The sequence below is a fragment of the Oncorhynchus mykiss genome, chromosome 20 (genome assembly GCF_057628025.1).
Source record: "Oncorhynchus mykiss isolate SJ-2025 chromosome 20, ASM5762802v1, whole genome shotgun sequence".
In the NCBI taxonomy this organism is placed as follows: domain Eukaryota; kingdom Metazoa; phylum Chordata; class Actinopteri; order Salmoniformes; family Salmonidae; genus Oncorhynchus; species Oncorhynchus mykiss.
In genome coordinates, this window is record NC_143041.1 from 23320497 (window position 1) to 23336892 (window position 16396).

A 16396-nucleotide genomic window follows, 5' to 3' on the forward strand; every position below is an offset into this window, starting at 1 on the left:
GACCTAAATGACTAATGATGGATGGTAAATACAATCCACCTGTGTGTAATCAAGTCTCCGTATAAATGCACCTGCACTGTGATAGTCTCAGAGGTCCGTTAAAAGAGCATCATGAAGAACAAGGAACACACCAGGCAGGTCCGATATACTGTTGTGAGGAAGTTTGAAGCCGGATTTGGATACAAAAAGATTTCCCAAGCTTTAAACATCCCAAGGAGCACTGTGCAAGCGATAATATTGAAATGGAAGGAGTATCAGACCACTGCAAATCTACCAAGACCTGGCCGTCCCTCTAAACTTTCAGCTCATACAAGGAGAAGACTGATCAGAGATGCAGCCAAGAGGCCCATGATCACTCTGGATGAACTGCAGAGATCTACAGCTGAGGTGGGAGACTCTGTCCATAGGACAACAATCAGTCGTATATTGCACAAATCTGGCCTTTATGCAAGAGTGGCAAGAAGAAAGCCATTTCTTAAAGATATCCATAAAAAGTGTTGTTTAAAGTTTGCCACAAGCCACCTGGGAGACACACCAAACATGTGGAAGAAGGTGCTCTGGTCAGATGAAACCAAAATTTAACTTTTTGGCAACAATGCAAAACGTTATGTTTGGCGTAAAAGCAACACAGCTCATCACACCATCCCCACTGTCAAACATGGTGGTGGCAGCATCATGGTTTGGGCCTGCTTTTCTTCAGCAGGGACAGGGAAGATGGTTAAAATTGATGGGAAGATGGATGGAGCCAAATACAGGACCATTCTGGAAGAAAACCTGATGGAGTCTGCAAAAGACCTGAGACTGGGATGGAGATGTGTCTTTCAACAAGACAATGATCCAAAACATAAAGCAAAATCTACAATGGAATGGTTCAAAAATAAACATATCCAGGTGTTAGAATGGCCAAGTCAAAGTCCAGACCGGAATCCAATCGAGAATCTGTGGAAAGAACTGAAAACTGCTGTTCACAAATGCTCTCCATCCAACCTCACTGAGCTCGAGCTGTTTTGCAAGGAGGAATGGGAAAAAATGTCAGTCTCTCGATGTGCAAAACTGATAGAGACATACCCCAAGCGACTTACAGCTGTAATCGCAGCAAAAGGTGGCGCTACAAAGTATTAACTTAAGGGGGCTGAATAATTTTGCACGCCCAATTTTTCAGTTTTTGATTTGTTAAAAAAGTTTGAAATATCCAATAAATGTCGTTCCACTTCATGATTGTGTCCCACTTGTTGTTGATTCTTCACAAAAAAATACAGTTTTATATCTTTATGTTTGAAGCCTGAAATGTGGCAAAAGGTCGCAAAGTTCAAGGGGGCCGAATACTTTCGCAAGGCACTGTATCTTCCTAACAAACCTACTTAACAATAGACCTTTCAAACCAGTTTGATGAAATGTTTTGCTTTAGCATTCAGTTTTCTAAGGTCAAACATTTAAAGTATACAGTGTGCCATAGTCAGTCACTACACTAATAATGCAATATTTCAGCTGAGATCATTTCCAGGGTGACTCACTGAGAAAATTAGACTGTACTAAGAGAGTAGGTAATCTTCCTGTGTATCATTCGTGGTCTCTCTCCTCCTTTCCGTCTTTCACTCTCTACCTCTAGGCCGTTGGACAGTTTCTTTGACAACCTCCCGGCCCTCAAGTCGCCCGTCCTGTTGTCGGGGCCTCGCCTCGCAGGCACCTCCGAGGACAGCTTCAGCCGCCATTTTGAGAGCATAATGGAGTCACACCGCGCCAAGGGTACGTCCTACGGCAGCCTGGACCTGGACAGTGAGGAGCTGCTGACCTCCAGCACACAGACCGTCCTGACCTTTGACCTCCCCACGCTGAACCCAGAGATCCAGGGGGGTCAGATGATCTGTCAAAGCGCCCGGCAAATTGTCAAGCTGAGCTTCGCCCCATTGGCCCACTGCGAGAGGGGGACAAGCCTATCAGATTCCATCGTCACGGTGACGGGAGACTCGGATGCCACGCGTGCCCCCTCCAGCGAAAGGCTGAGTAGTAGCCCGGAAGACACGCCCCTGCGAGGGGGAGGGGGCAGGGCACGGATGCTGGGGAGCAGCTGGTACAGCAACCCCACATTCTCCTTCCCTAGGTCAGTGATGTCATACAGCAGCAACCCCTCCCTCTCTTTCCACAGGTCAGTGTTGTCATCATTACTATTCTGATGTAGTACTGTATGAAAGGCCAGACCTGATAGGCTACTGACATACAGTATGAGGTTATTCTTATAGATGAAGTAAAGCCAAGATAGAATCCCATTCCAAACATACAATATGGTATAATGTGAGATGAAATTAAAAACAAATAACCACTATATTATAGTGTATTGTCTATGTACAATATTAGAGGAAAACGTGGTAAATGATGATCATATTGTGCGTAGGTTATGTACTGTGCATGTACTTTGAAAATATACTTTTTTAGTGTCGTCCCCCAACTTTGAACCCAGCACCATCTGGTAGGTTTTGTGGTTACTGTAGAGAGGAACTGAGGTGCTGATGAGGGAGAGAGGAGAGCCTTGTTGTTTGAGTGTCTGTATTTGTGTTTGACAGCACTGAGACAGTCACCTTGTGGTATAGACCACTAGATGGTGATAAAGGACCATGTTGTAGGTTGTGGTTAAAACTGTCTGAGCACAACATACATACATATATTGTATTTTACCCCCTTTTTCTCTCCAATTTCAATCTTGTCTCATCACTGCAACTCCCCAACGGGCTCGGGAGGCAAAGGTCGAGTCATGCGTCCCCCTGAAACATGACCCTCCAAACCGCACTTCTTAACACCTGCCCACTTAACCCAGAAGCACCAATGTGTCAGAGTAAACACCGGTCAAGACGACACGAGGTCAGCCTGCAGGCGCACGGCCCGCCACAAGGAGTCGCTAGAGTGCGATGAGCCAAGTAAAGCCCCTGGCCAAACCCTCCACTAACCTGGACGACACTGGGCCAATTGTGCGCCACCCTATGGGACTCCCGATTATGTCCGGTTGTGATACAGCCCGGAATCACTGTGATGCAGTGCCTTAGACCGCTGCACCACTTGGGAGGCCTCAACATACAGGTTTTTTATAGCTGAACGTGTGGACCACTTGTAACAGTATAAGTTTAGACTGTCCCCTCGCCCATACCCGGGCGTGCACACATCAACAACAGTCACCCTCGAAGCATTGTTACCCATCGCTCCACAAAAGCCGTGGCCCTTGCAGAGCAAGGGGAACTACTACTTCAAGGTCTCAGAGCAAGTGACGTCACCGATTGAAACGCTATTTAGCGCGCACCGCTAACTAAGCTAGCCGTTTCACATCCGTTACACACTTATGGTGTCTACTGTAAGTTATCTTTTTTGGAGAAAATAGTATTATATTTGCATTCTTCAGTTAACATGGCAGAATTATGTTTATTGTTCAAGATTGACATTTTAGTCATTTAGCAGACACTCTTATCAAGAATGATTTACAGTAGTGAGGGCATACATTTTCATATTGGTCCCCCATGGAAATTGAACCCACAACCCTGGCATTGAAAACACCATGCTCTACCACCTGAACCACACAAGGTAGTAGTGACTGGTCAAGTTAGTGGGTGTGTGTGTCTGTGCGTGCCGGGTGCGTGCGCTCCTGTGCATGCGTGCGTGTGCGTTAGTGTGGTACTCGGGACACCCACACCCGGCAGAAATTGTTAATAACCCATCGCAACCGCCCGACGATACAGTGAGTGTACAAAACATTAGGAACACCTTGCTAATATTGATTTGCACCCTCTCTTGCCCTCATAGCAGCCTCAATTCATAGGGGCATGGACTACAAGGTATCAAAAGCAATACACAGGGATGCTGGCCCTAGTTGACTCCAATGCTTTCTACAGTTCTGTCAAGTTGTCTATATGTCTTTGGTTGGTGGACCATTCTTGACACTCACGAGAAACTGTTGAGAGTGAACACCCAGCAGCATTGCAGTTCTTGACACACTCAAACTGGTGTGCCTGGCACTTACCACCATACCCCATTCAAAGGCACTTAAATTGTTTGTCTTGCCCATTCACCCTCTCAATCCTTCTTTAACCTATCTCATCCCCTTCATGTTCCCTTGAGTGAAAACGTTTGTGAACCCCTAGTCTATATCATGGAAAGAGCAGGTGTTCCTAATGTTTTACACTCATGTACTGTATGTGCTAAAGTGAAGATCTGAGGCCTGCACCCTAATCTACTAATATAGAAAATGCACTGTTGGCTACAGTCAGAGATGATGGAACGATTTAGATATGTTTCTGCTTATAATTTGACATTTTGGTAGGCTATTTGTTAGTCAACTTGTCTATAATTAGATACAGTACAAGCAGCTTCTCTTCTGTCATTATATGTTGCCTTAGAAGACTAAATAAACCCTTGCTCTTCAGAAAAATGTCATAAATCGATAGAATGAATATAGAATCTAGATGACATCTGTACACTTTTCTCTGTCATCTCTGCTTCTTTCAGGGGTCAAAGATGTTTAGGGATTCAACCTGGTCTCAGAGATTTTCATATGATTCTGTACATAAAGCCGAGACACTCCATTTAGTATGATATGTTATGTTTCGTATGGTATGTATTAATTGGTGGATGTCCATTACCCATTTTGAAGGATATATTACGACTCTGCAAAACATGCAATATGTTCCGAATTTGTTAAATGTACAATATGTTCCGAATTTCCAAAACGTATCATATGTTATCAATTCTAGCTAGGTGGCTAACATTAGCTAGGCTAAGGGTTAGGGTTAAGTTTAGAAGTTAGGGTAAAGGATTAAGGTTAGGGTTAGGGGAAGGGTTAGCTAAAAGAGTTAAAAAGGGTTTCTACAATAACACTACTAAAGGACAGAATGGAGGTATAAATTGTAGAATTTCATTTTTCCATGAGATCTTTTTCAATAATAATAGACACGATTTTGTGTATTTTACTCACAAAATATAATTTCAGTCAGTTTTCCACCATTGGTGACTCACATTAGGCAATCATAAAATGACAACAAGACTGAAAGGAAATGCCGTTTGGAGAATTTCAACATTGGATATCTTTTTCAACCTCTGAGATCTTTTTCAATATTTGAGGAAATCAATTTTACTTATTTTAACAGCATAACATAATTTCCAAAAGTTTTCAACCGCTGGTTGTTAACGTGATGTAATATGACTTGAGGCAATTTCTACCATAAAACTACTAAAGGACAGAATGGAGGTATAAATTGTAGAATTTCAACCATGAGAGATCTTTTTCAATTGTAGTAGACATGATTTGTTTATTTTACTCACAAAATATAATTTCAGTCATTTTTACACCATTGGTGACTCACATTAGGCAATCATAAAATGACAACAAGACTGAAAGGAAATGCCATTTGGAGAATTTCAACATTGGATATATTTTTCAACCTCTGAGATCTTTTTCAATATTTGAGGAAATCAATTTTACTTATTTTAACAGCATAACATAATTTCCAAAAGTTCAACCACTTGCTATGATTATATAATATGACTTTTGAGGCAATTTCTACCATAAAACTAATAAAGGACAGAATGGCGGTACATTTTGGAAAGTTTGACCATGAGAGATCTTTTTCAATAATAGTTGACACGATTTTGTGTATTTTACTCGGACCATTGGCGGATACCATGACATAATATGCCTTTTGATGCCATTTCTACCATAACACTACTAAAGGACAGATTGGAGGTATAAATTGGAGAATTTCAACCATGAGAGATCTTTTTTCAATTATAGTTGACATGATTTTCTGTATCTTACCCACAAAATATAATTTTAGTCAGTTTTCCACCATTGGTGGTTAACATTAGGCAATTTCTTTCATAAAATAAGAAGTCTGAAAGGTAATGTCTTTAGCAGAATTTCAACCTTGGAGTTCTTTTTCAATATTTGATGAATCTTAACAGCAAAACATGATTTCCAAAAGATTTCAACCATTTTTTGTTAACATTATATAATATGACTTTTGAGAATATTTCTACCATAAAACTACTTAAGGACAGAATGGCGGTATAATTTGGAGATTTTGACCATGAGAGATCTTTTTCAATAATAGTAGACAAGATTTTGTGTATTTTACTCACAATATATCGTTTTCGGCAGTTTTCCACCATTGGTGATTAACATTAGGCAATTTCTTTCATAAAGTCGTCTGAAAGGAAATGCCATTTGGAGAATTTCAACATTGGATATCTTTTTCAATATTTAAGGACATCAATTTGACAAATTATTTTAAAAAAAACATACATTTAAAAAAAAAAAAAACATAATTTCCAAAAGTTTTCAACCGCTGGTTGTTAACATGATGTAACATGACCTTTTAGGCAATTTCTACCATAAAATGTTGAAGGTTAGGGTTAGCTAGCATGCTAAGAATACTGAATAAAAATATAAAGTGTAAAGTGTTGGTGATGGTAAAGTCAATCTCACCAGAGAAATCGAGCGAGGGAAACAGCATGCCTCTGTCTCAGTATGTGTAGTCCATGCTCTCTGGAACAAAAGAGTTGTTGCCGCAGTAGCATTTGATTGATTGATGCCACCAATCAGCATTGAGCTGAGCTCAACTGTGGGCTGTCCTGGCGCAGAAAAACACCACCCCAAGGGAGGCCAGTTTGGATTTGGCTTCACACCATCAAATCACATCCTGAGCAAAATGTCATCATTGTCGGAAAAACGTGTCCGTTTCTGGTCTGCTTGTGTTCATGTCCAGCAGTAGCTAGCTTGCTCAATTTGTCTGTTCCTAAGCCATGGATGGAGATGGGGATTTGGACTTGTGGTTTTGACTTAATTCTCTGTACAGGTTATGATAGCGATGATCTAACTATAAACTAATATATTGTGCCACTCCCCCAAGGCGATTGAAGTTCAATATGTAGCCTAGATGTATCCTAGTAGGCTCACGATAGCTAGCTAGCTAACTTAACGGTTCATTGTTGCCCATGCGAGGAAGTTAGTCTTTTAAGTGTTTTAGCTAGGTAGCCTATGAAAACAAAAACTTAAAGGGTACACAGCCATAGACTGTTTTGCCAACATGAAAGAGAAGAGGTCAGGATTGGCGTTTAATTAGGATTGGCGTTTAATTTTGAGTTCCCCAAAAAATGTTTTACTTGTGCGCGCACATAAGCACGCACGCACACACACAGAAATTAGTACCATGGACAGCCACATGATATTTAGCAACATTGATTGGACTAAATCATTTTTGGTATCTTTAAGTTTGTTTTCACTGTATTAAACTAAGCATGTATAGCCTTGTTGATTTAATGATGTTTAAATAAATGTTTAAGTTGAAATGGTGCTGGAATAGAGGAGGCAGTGCTCCCGTTGTCTTTGTGCCGATTGCTGTAACTCCATGCTTCTCAATCAGTAGTTGTCGAAAACATTAACTTGCTTGACCATGCTGCAGGTCCCATAACTGTTTGTTACATGCAATATTTGCTTTGTGGACTTCACCGGACAGATGTTGCTCTCCTGTTTTATGATCAAATCAAATTGTATTTGTCACATGCGCCGAATACAACAGGTTCACCTTACAGTGAAATGCTTACTTACAAGCCCTTTACCAACAATGCAGTTTTAAGAAAAATACCTAAAAAAAGAAGAAATAAAAGTAACAAATAATTAAGAGCAACAGTAAAATAACAATAGCGAGGCTATATACATATATGTACATGACTATGTACAGGTACAGAGTCAGTGTGCGGGGCACCGGTTAGTCGAGGTAATTGAGGTAATATACAGTGCCTTGCGAAAGTATTCGGCCCCCTTGAACTTTGCGACCTTTTGCCACATTTCAGGCTTCAAACATAAAGATATAAAACTCTATTTTTTTGTGAAGAATCAAGAACTAGTGGGACACAATCATGAAGTGGAACGACATTTATTGGATATTTCAAACTTTTTTAACATATCAAAAACGGAAAAATTGGGCGTGCAAAATTATTCAGCCCCCTTAAGTTAATACTTTGTAGCGCCACCTTTTGCTGCGATTACAGCTGTAAGTCGCTTGGGGTATGTCTCTGTCAGTTTTGCACATCGAGAGACTGAAATGTTTTCCCATTCCTCCTTGCAAAACAGCTCGAGCTCAGTGAGGTTGGATGGAGAGCATTTGTGAACAGCAGTTTTCAGTTCTTTCCACAGATTCTCGATTGGATTGAGGTCTGGACTTTGACTTGGCCATTCTAACACCTGGATATGTTTATTTTTGAACCATTCCATTGTAGATTTTGCTTTATGTTTTGGATCATTGTCTTGTTGGAAGACAAATCTCCGTCCCAGTCTCAGGTCTTTTGCAGACTCCATCAGGTTTTCTTCCAGAATGGTCCTGTATTTGGCTCCATCCATCTTCCCATCAATTTTAACCATCTTCCCTGTCCCTGCTGAAGAAAAGCAGGCCCAAACCATGATGCTGCCACCACCATGTTTGACAGTGGGGATGGTGTGTTCAGCTGTGTTGCTTTTACGCCAAACATAACGTTTTGCATTGTTGCCAAAAAGTTCAATTTTGGTTTCATCTGACCAGAGCACCTTCTTCCACATGTTTGGTGTGTCTCCCAGGTGGCTTGTGGCAAACTTTAAACAACACTTTTTATGGATATCTTTAAGAAATGGCTTTCTTCTTGCCACTCTTCCATAAAGACCAGATTTGTGCAATTAACGACTGATTGTTGTCCTATGGACAGAGTCTCCCACCTCAGCTGTAGATCTCTGCAGTTCATCCAGAGTGATCATGGGCCTCTTGGCTGCATCTCTGATCAGTCTTCTCCTTGTATGAGCTGAAAGTTTAGAGGGACGGCCAGGTCTTGGTAGATTTGCAGTGGTCTGATACTCCTTCCATTTCAATATTATCGCTTGCACAGTGCTCCTTGGGATATTTAAAGCTTGGGAAATATTTTTGTATCAATATCCGGCTTTAAATTTCTTCACAACAGTATCTCGGACCTGCCTGGTGTGTTCCTTGTTCTTCATGATGCTCTCTGCGCTTTTAACGGACCTCTGAGACTATCACAGTGCAGGTGCATTTATACGGAGACTTGATTACACACAGGTGGATTGTATTTATCATCATTAGTCATTTAGGTCAACATTGGATCATTCAGAGATCCTCACTGAACTTCTGGAGAGAGTTTGCTGCACTGAAAGTAAAGGGGCTGAATAATTTTGCACGCCCAATTTTTCAGTTTTTGATTTGTTAAAAAAGTTTGAAATATCCAATAAATGTCGTTCCACTTCATGATTGTGTCCCACTTGTTGTTGATTCTTCACAAAAAAATACAGTTTTATATCTTTATGTTTGAAGCCTGAAATGTGGCAAAAGGTCGCAAAGTTCAAGGGGGCCGAATACTTTCGCAAGGCACTGTATATGTAGATGTAGATAAGAGTTATTAAAGTGACTTATGCAAAGATAACAGAGAGTAGCAGCAGCGTAAAAAGAGGGGGGGTAAAAGCTGTTTTAGAAGCCTCTTGGACCTAGACTTGGTGCTCCGGTATTGCTTGCCGTGCAGTAGCAGAGAGAACAGTCTATGACTAGGGTGGCTGGAGTCTTTGACAATTTTTAGGGCCTTCCTCCGACACCTCCTGGTAAAGAGGTCCTGGATGGCAGGAAGATTGGCCCCAGTGGTGTACCCTCTGTAGTGCCTTGCGGTCGGAGGCCTAGCAGTTGCCGTACCAGGCAGTGATGCAACCAGTGGCACAATATGCTCTCGATGGTTCAGCTTTAGAACCTTTTGAGGATCTGAGGACCCATGCCAAATCTTTTCAGTCTCCTAAGGGGGAATAGGTTTTGTATCTTCACGACTGTCTTGGTGAGCTTGGACCACGTCAGTTTGTTGGTGATGTGGAACCAAGGAAGCTCTCAACTACACTACATCCCCGTCATGAGAATGGAGGCATGCTCCATACTCCTTTCCTGTAGTCCACAATCATCTTCTTGATCACGTTAAGGAAGATGTTGGTGTCCTGGCACCACACGGCCAGGTCTCTGACCTCCTCCCTATATGCTGTCTCGTCGTTGTTGGTGAGTGAACAGGGAGGACAGGAGGGGACTGGGCCCCCGTGTTGAGGATCAGTGTGGCGGATGTGTTGTTACCTACACTTACCACCTGGGGGCGGCACGTCAGAAAGATAGTCTTGTTTTCATCCCCTACAACATGTCAGATTTCTAATGTTTAGGTGTCAACTGGGCTGCTGCAACATTTATGTCATGAGTTTGCTTGTGTCTGTCCGGAGTGATTATGTGTTATCTTTGAAAGTGCAAAGAATACTTGAGCCCACGTGAAAAAATATGCTGCATCAACCTCTCTCTTTAATCTAACTTTTAATGGATGAGGCGATGGAAGGTATCAAATAATTCAGCATTGTTTTCGGCATCCCAGAAAAGATGTTCAGCATGTAAAGTATCATAACATGCAATTACAAGTGGCTTGATAATGGGCTCCCTGTATACATTTGATACCAGTTGGTATTGAACGCCCTCAACATTTCATCGTTCTTCATTAAACTGATCTCAGGCAGAGCCCTCACTTTTAATTCACTCCTTTTCTGTGTACCCCAGTGAATGATAGGGGTTCTTTAAAAAAAATGTCCACCACATTTTTGGTAGTGTTGGCCATTCTGGCAGAGAAAACTGCACACTCGCGCTGGTAGCTAGAACCCCCATAATGCTCTGTGGCACAATCCCAATACAACATACTAGATTCATCCTACATCTATGATTGGATGGACAACATGTCAGCTCATACTGCAAAAGCTTTGATTGATTCCTGACATTTAATCCTAGTAAGAATTCCCTGTTTTAGGTCAGTTAGGATCACCACTTTATTTTAAGAATGTGAAATGTCAGAATAATAGTAGGGAGAATGATTTATTGCAGCTTTTATTTCTTTCACTCCCAGTGGGTCAGAAGTTTACATACACTCAATTAGTATTTGGTAGCATTGCCTTTAAATGGTTTAACTTGGGTCAAATGTTTTGGGTAGCCTTCCACAAGCTTCCCACAATAAATTGGGTGAATTTTGGCCCATTCCTCCTTGACAGAGCTGGTGTAACTGAGTCATGTTTGTGGGCCTCCTTGCTCGCACACGCTTTTTTAGTTATGCCCACAAGTTTCTATAGGATTGAGGTCAGGGCTTTGTGATGGCCACTCCAATACCTTGACTTTGTTATCCTTAAGCCATTTTGCCACAACTTTGGAAGTATGCTTGGGGTCATTGTTCATTTGGAAGACCCATTTGCGACCAAGCTTTAACTTCCTGACTGATGTCTTGAGATGTTGCTTCAATATATCCACTTAATTTTCCTTCCTCGTGATGTGAAGTGCACCAGTCCCTCCTCCAGCAAAGCACCACCTGCCACCCCGTGCTTCACGGTTGGGATGGTGTTCTTCGGCTTGCAAGCCTCCCCCTTTTTCCTCCAAACATAACGATGGTCATTATTGCCAAACAGTTCTATTTTTGTTTCATCAGACCAGAGGACATTTCTCCAAAAAAGTACGATCTTTGTCCCCCATGTGCAGTTGCAAACTGTAGTCTGGCTTTTTTATGGCGGTTTTGGAGCAGTGGCTTCTTAATTGCTGAGCGGCTTTTCAGGTTATGTTGATATAGGACTCGTTTTACTGTGGATATAGATACTTTTGTACCAGTTTCCTCCAGCATCTTTACAATGTCCTTTGCTGTTGTTCTGGGGTTGGTTTGCACTTTTCGCACAAAAGTACGTTCATCTCTAGGAGAAAGAACTCGTCTCCTTCCTGAGCGGTGTGATGGTTGTGTGGTCCCATGGTGTTTATACTTGCGCACTATTGTTTGTACAGATGAACGTGGTACCTTCAGGCATTTGGAAATTGTTCCCAAGGATGAACCAGACTTTTTTTCTGAGGTCTTGACTGATTTCTTTTGATTTTCCCATGATGTCAAGCAAAGAGGCACTGAGTTTGAAGATAGGCCTTGAAATACATCCACAGGTACACCTCCAATTGACTCAAATGATGTCAATTAGCCTATCAGACGCTTCCAAAGCCATTAGATAATGTTACGTAATTTTCCAAGCTGTTTAAGGGCACAGGCAACTTAGTGTATGTAAACCTCTGACCAACTGGAATTGTGATACAGTGAAATAACCTGTCTGTAAACAATTGTTGGAAAAAGGACTTGTGTCATGGACAAAGTAGATGTCCTAACTGACTTACCAAAACTATAGTTTGTTAACAAGAAATTTGTGGAGTGGTTGAAAAACAAGTTAGTATTATTATTATTAACTCCAACCTAAGTGTATGTAAACTTCTGACTTCAACTGTATGTACTGTCACTGTGGGGACGACGTCATCGATGCACTTATTGATGAAGCCAGTGACTGATGTGGTGTACTCCTCAATGCCATCGGAAGAATTGCGGAACATAGTACAGTCTGTGCTAGCAAAACAGTCCTGTAGGTAACATCTACTTTCTTATTGACTGAGTCACTGGTGCGTCCTGCTTTAATTTTTGCTTGTAAGCAGGAATCAGGAGGATAGAATTTTGTGATGAAACAAACGTATGTGTAGTTGAATTTATTCCGGCACTGTGTGACTGTTGTCTCTTTGCTGTCGCTGCCTTATTGTATATCACGGTGGCAAATGAACGAATGTGTTATAGAGCAAACAACGCAATTATCACAACATAGGTTGTAATATGGCTTTTTATTGGCTTGGCTTCCCCAGTGATGTTACCCACATACTGTTACTGCCTATTCTATGTGTCTGGTAAATATTTACATTGTGCTGGTATTGAAAATATGCTGGTGTGTTTACGGACATATTCAATCAATCCCTATCCCAGTCTGTTGTTCCCACATGCTTCAAGAGGGCCACCATTGTTCCTGTTCCTAAGAAAGCTAAGGTAACTGAGCTAAACGACTACCGCCCCGTAGCACTCACTTCCGTCATCATGAAGTGCTTTGAGAGACTAGTCAAGGACCATATCACCTCCCCCCTACCTGACACCCTAGACCCACTCCAATTTGCTTACCGCCCAAATAGGTCCACAGACGATGCAATCTCAACCACACTGCACACTGCCCTAACCCATCTGGACAAGCTCGTCATCAAGCTCGAGACCCTGGGTCTCGACCCCGCCCTGTGCAACTGGGTACTGGACTTCCTGACGGGCCGCCCCCAGGTGGTGAGGGTAGGCAACAACATCTCCACCCCGCTGATCCTCAACACTGGGGCCCCACAAGGGTGCGTTCTGAGCCCTCTCCTGTACTCCCTGTTCACCCACGACTGCGTGGCCACGCACGCCTCCAACTCAATCATCAAGTTTGCGGACGACACAACAGTGGTAGGCTTGATTACCAACAACGACGAGACGGCCTACAGGGAGGAGGTGAGGGCCCTCGGAGTGTGGTGTCAGGAAAATAACCTCACACTCAACGTCAACAAAACTAAGGAGATGATTGTGGACTTCAGGAAACAGCAGAGGGAACACCCCCCTATCCACATCGATGGAACAGTAGTGGAGAGGGTATTAAGTTTTAAGTTCCTCGGCGTACACATCACAGACAAACTGAATTGGTCCACCCACACAGACAGCATCGTGAAGAAGGCGCAGCAGCGCCTCTTCAACCTCAGGAGGCTGAAGAAATTCGGCTTGTCACCAAAAGCACTCACAAACTTCTACAGATGCACAATCGAGAGCATCCTGTCGGGCTGTATCACCGCCAGGTACGGCAACTGCTCCGCCCACAACCGTAAGGCTCTCCAGAGGGTAGTGAGGTCTGCACAACGCATCACCGGGGGCAAACTACCTGCCCTCCAGGACACCTACACCACCCGATGTCACAGGAAGGCCATAAAGATCATCAAGGACAACAACCACCCGAGCCACTGCCTGTTCACCCCGCTATCATCCAGAAGGCGAGGTCAGTACAGGTGCATCAAAGCTGGGACCGATTTACTGAAAAACAGCTTCCATCTCAAGGCCATCAGACTGTTAAACAGCCACTACTAACATTGAGTGGCTGCTGCCAACACACTGACTCAACTCCAGCCACTTTAATAATGGGAATTGATGGGAAATTATGTAAAATATATCACTAGCCACTTTAAACAATGCTACCTAATATAATGTTTACATACCCTACATTATTCATCTCATATGTATACGTATATACTGTACTCTATATCATCTACTGCATCTTTATGTAATACATGTATCACTAGCCACTTTAACTATGCCACTATGTTTACATACTCATCTCATATGTACATACTGTACTCAATACCATCTACTGTATCTTGCCTATGCCGCTCTGTACCATCACTCATTCATATATCTTTATGTACATATTCTTTATCCCTTTACGCTTGTGTCTATAAGGTAGTAGTTTTGGAATTGTTAGCTAGATTACTTGTTGGTTATTACTGCATTGTCGGAACTAGAAGCACAAGCATTTCGCTACACTCGCATTAACATCTGCTAACCATGTGTATGTGACAAATAAAATTTGATTTGATTTATTGCAGAGGGCTTGTCCACTCCATAATGTGATAAGAGTTGGAATTTCACCCTTTGCCCCCTCCCTCACAACTCCCAAGTGGTGAAGTAGTCTAAGGCACTGCATCTCAGTGCAAGTTGCGTCACTGCAGTCCCTGGTTGAAGTCCAGGCTGCATCACATCCGGCCGTGATTGGGAGTCCCATAGGGGGGCGCACAATTGGCCCAGTGTCGCCCGGGTTTGGCCGGGGTAGGCCATCATTGTAAATAAGAATTTGTTCTTCACTGACTTGCCTAGTTAAATAAAGGTTAAACAAAAATAACAAAGGTAAAAATCTCCCTTTTGAGATGTTTTGTGCCATTAAACAGATGCCCATTGTGTAGAACTGCTCATTTAGACAGACGAGGGGGTCCAATTATGTGGCAATGGCCCCTTGAAGCGGAGGCTGACACTAGTGGGAATTCTAGTGGGAATTCTCTTATGGCCTCTGAGCAGCATTGTGATAGCTGAACAATTAGTCCTAACTACTGTAATGTGTTATGGTGTTTGTCACCTGCGGAGTTGCATACAGTAAACCGGCACTTCAATAATGGCTGGTGCTCACAATAGGCCTCTCTAATCCATGTACAGTGCCTTGCGAAAGTATTCGGCCCCCTTGAACTTTGCGACCTTTTGTCACATTTCAGGCTTCAAACATAAAGATATAAAACTGTATTTTTTTGTGAAGAATCAACAACAAGTGGGACACAATCATGAAGTGGAACGACATTTATTGGATATTTCAAACTTTTTTAACAAATCAAAAACGGAAAAATTGGGCGTGCAAAATTATTCAGCCCCCTTAAGTTAATACTTTGTAGCGCCACCTTTTACTGCGATTACAGCTGTAAGTCCCATCAATTTTAACCATCTTCCCTGTCCCTGCTGAAGAAAAGCAGGCCCAAACCATGATGCTGCCACCACCATGTTTGACAGTGGGGATGGTGTGTTCAGGGTGATGAGCTGTGTTGCTTTTACGCCAAACATAATGTTTTGCATTGTTGCCAAAAAGTTCAATTTTGATTTCATCTGACCAGAGCACCTTCTTCCACATGTTTGGTGTGTCTCCCAGGTTGCTTGTGGCAAACTTTAAGAAATGGCTTTCTTCTTGCCACTCTTCCATAAAGGCCAGATTTGTGCAATATACGACTGATTGTTGTCCTATGGACAGAGTCTCCCACCTCAGCTGTAGATCTCTGCAGTTCATCCAGAGTGATCATGGGCCTCTTGGCTGCATCTCTGATCAGTCTTCTCCTTGTATGAGCTGAAAGTTTAGAGGGACGGCCAGGTCTTGGTAGATTTGCAGTGGTCTGATACTCCTTCCATTTCAATATTATCGCTTGCACAGTGCTCCTTGGGATGTTTAAAGCTTGGGAAATCTTTTTGTATCCAAATCCGGCTTTAAACTTATCCACAACAGTATCTCGGACCTGCCTGGTGTGTTCCTTGTTCTTCATGATGCTCTCTGCGCTTTTAACGGACCTCTGAGACTATCACAGTGCAGGTGCATTTATACGGAGACTTGATTACACACAGGTGGATTGTATTTATCATCATTAGTCATTTAGGTCAACATTGGATCATTCAGAGATCCTCACTGAACTTCTGGAGAGAGTTTGCTGCACTGAAAGTAAAGGGGCTGAATAATTTTGCACGCCCAATTTTTCAGTTTTTGATTTGTTAATTTTTTTTGAAATATCCAATAAATGTCGTTCCACTTCATGATTGTGTCCCACTTGTTGTTGATTCTTCACAAAAAAATACATATCTTTATGTTTGAAGCCTGAAATGTGGCAAAAGGTCGCAAAGTTCAAGGGGGCCGAATACTTTCGCAAGGCACTGTATCTCTATTACGAGT

The 16396-nt window shown here is 42.4% G+C and overlaps 1 protein-coding gene across 2 annotated transcripts in view; it reads left to right on the plus strand.

Annotated features, from left to right (window-relative positions):
* The window catches only part of LOC110499153 (uncharacterized), a 114884-nt gene that overhangs the window by 39673 nt on the left and 58815 nt on the right, over positions 1-16396 (plus strand). The window contains exon 5 of one of the 2 annotated variants that reach the window (XM_090212625.1): positions 1610-2146. In XM_090212625.1, the coding sequence (XP_090068751.1) occupies positions 1610-2146 (537 nt within the window). The remainder of the gene's footprint in view (positions 1-1609; positions 2147-16396) is intronic. The other variant, XM_021576100.3, reaches the window with a different exon arrangement.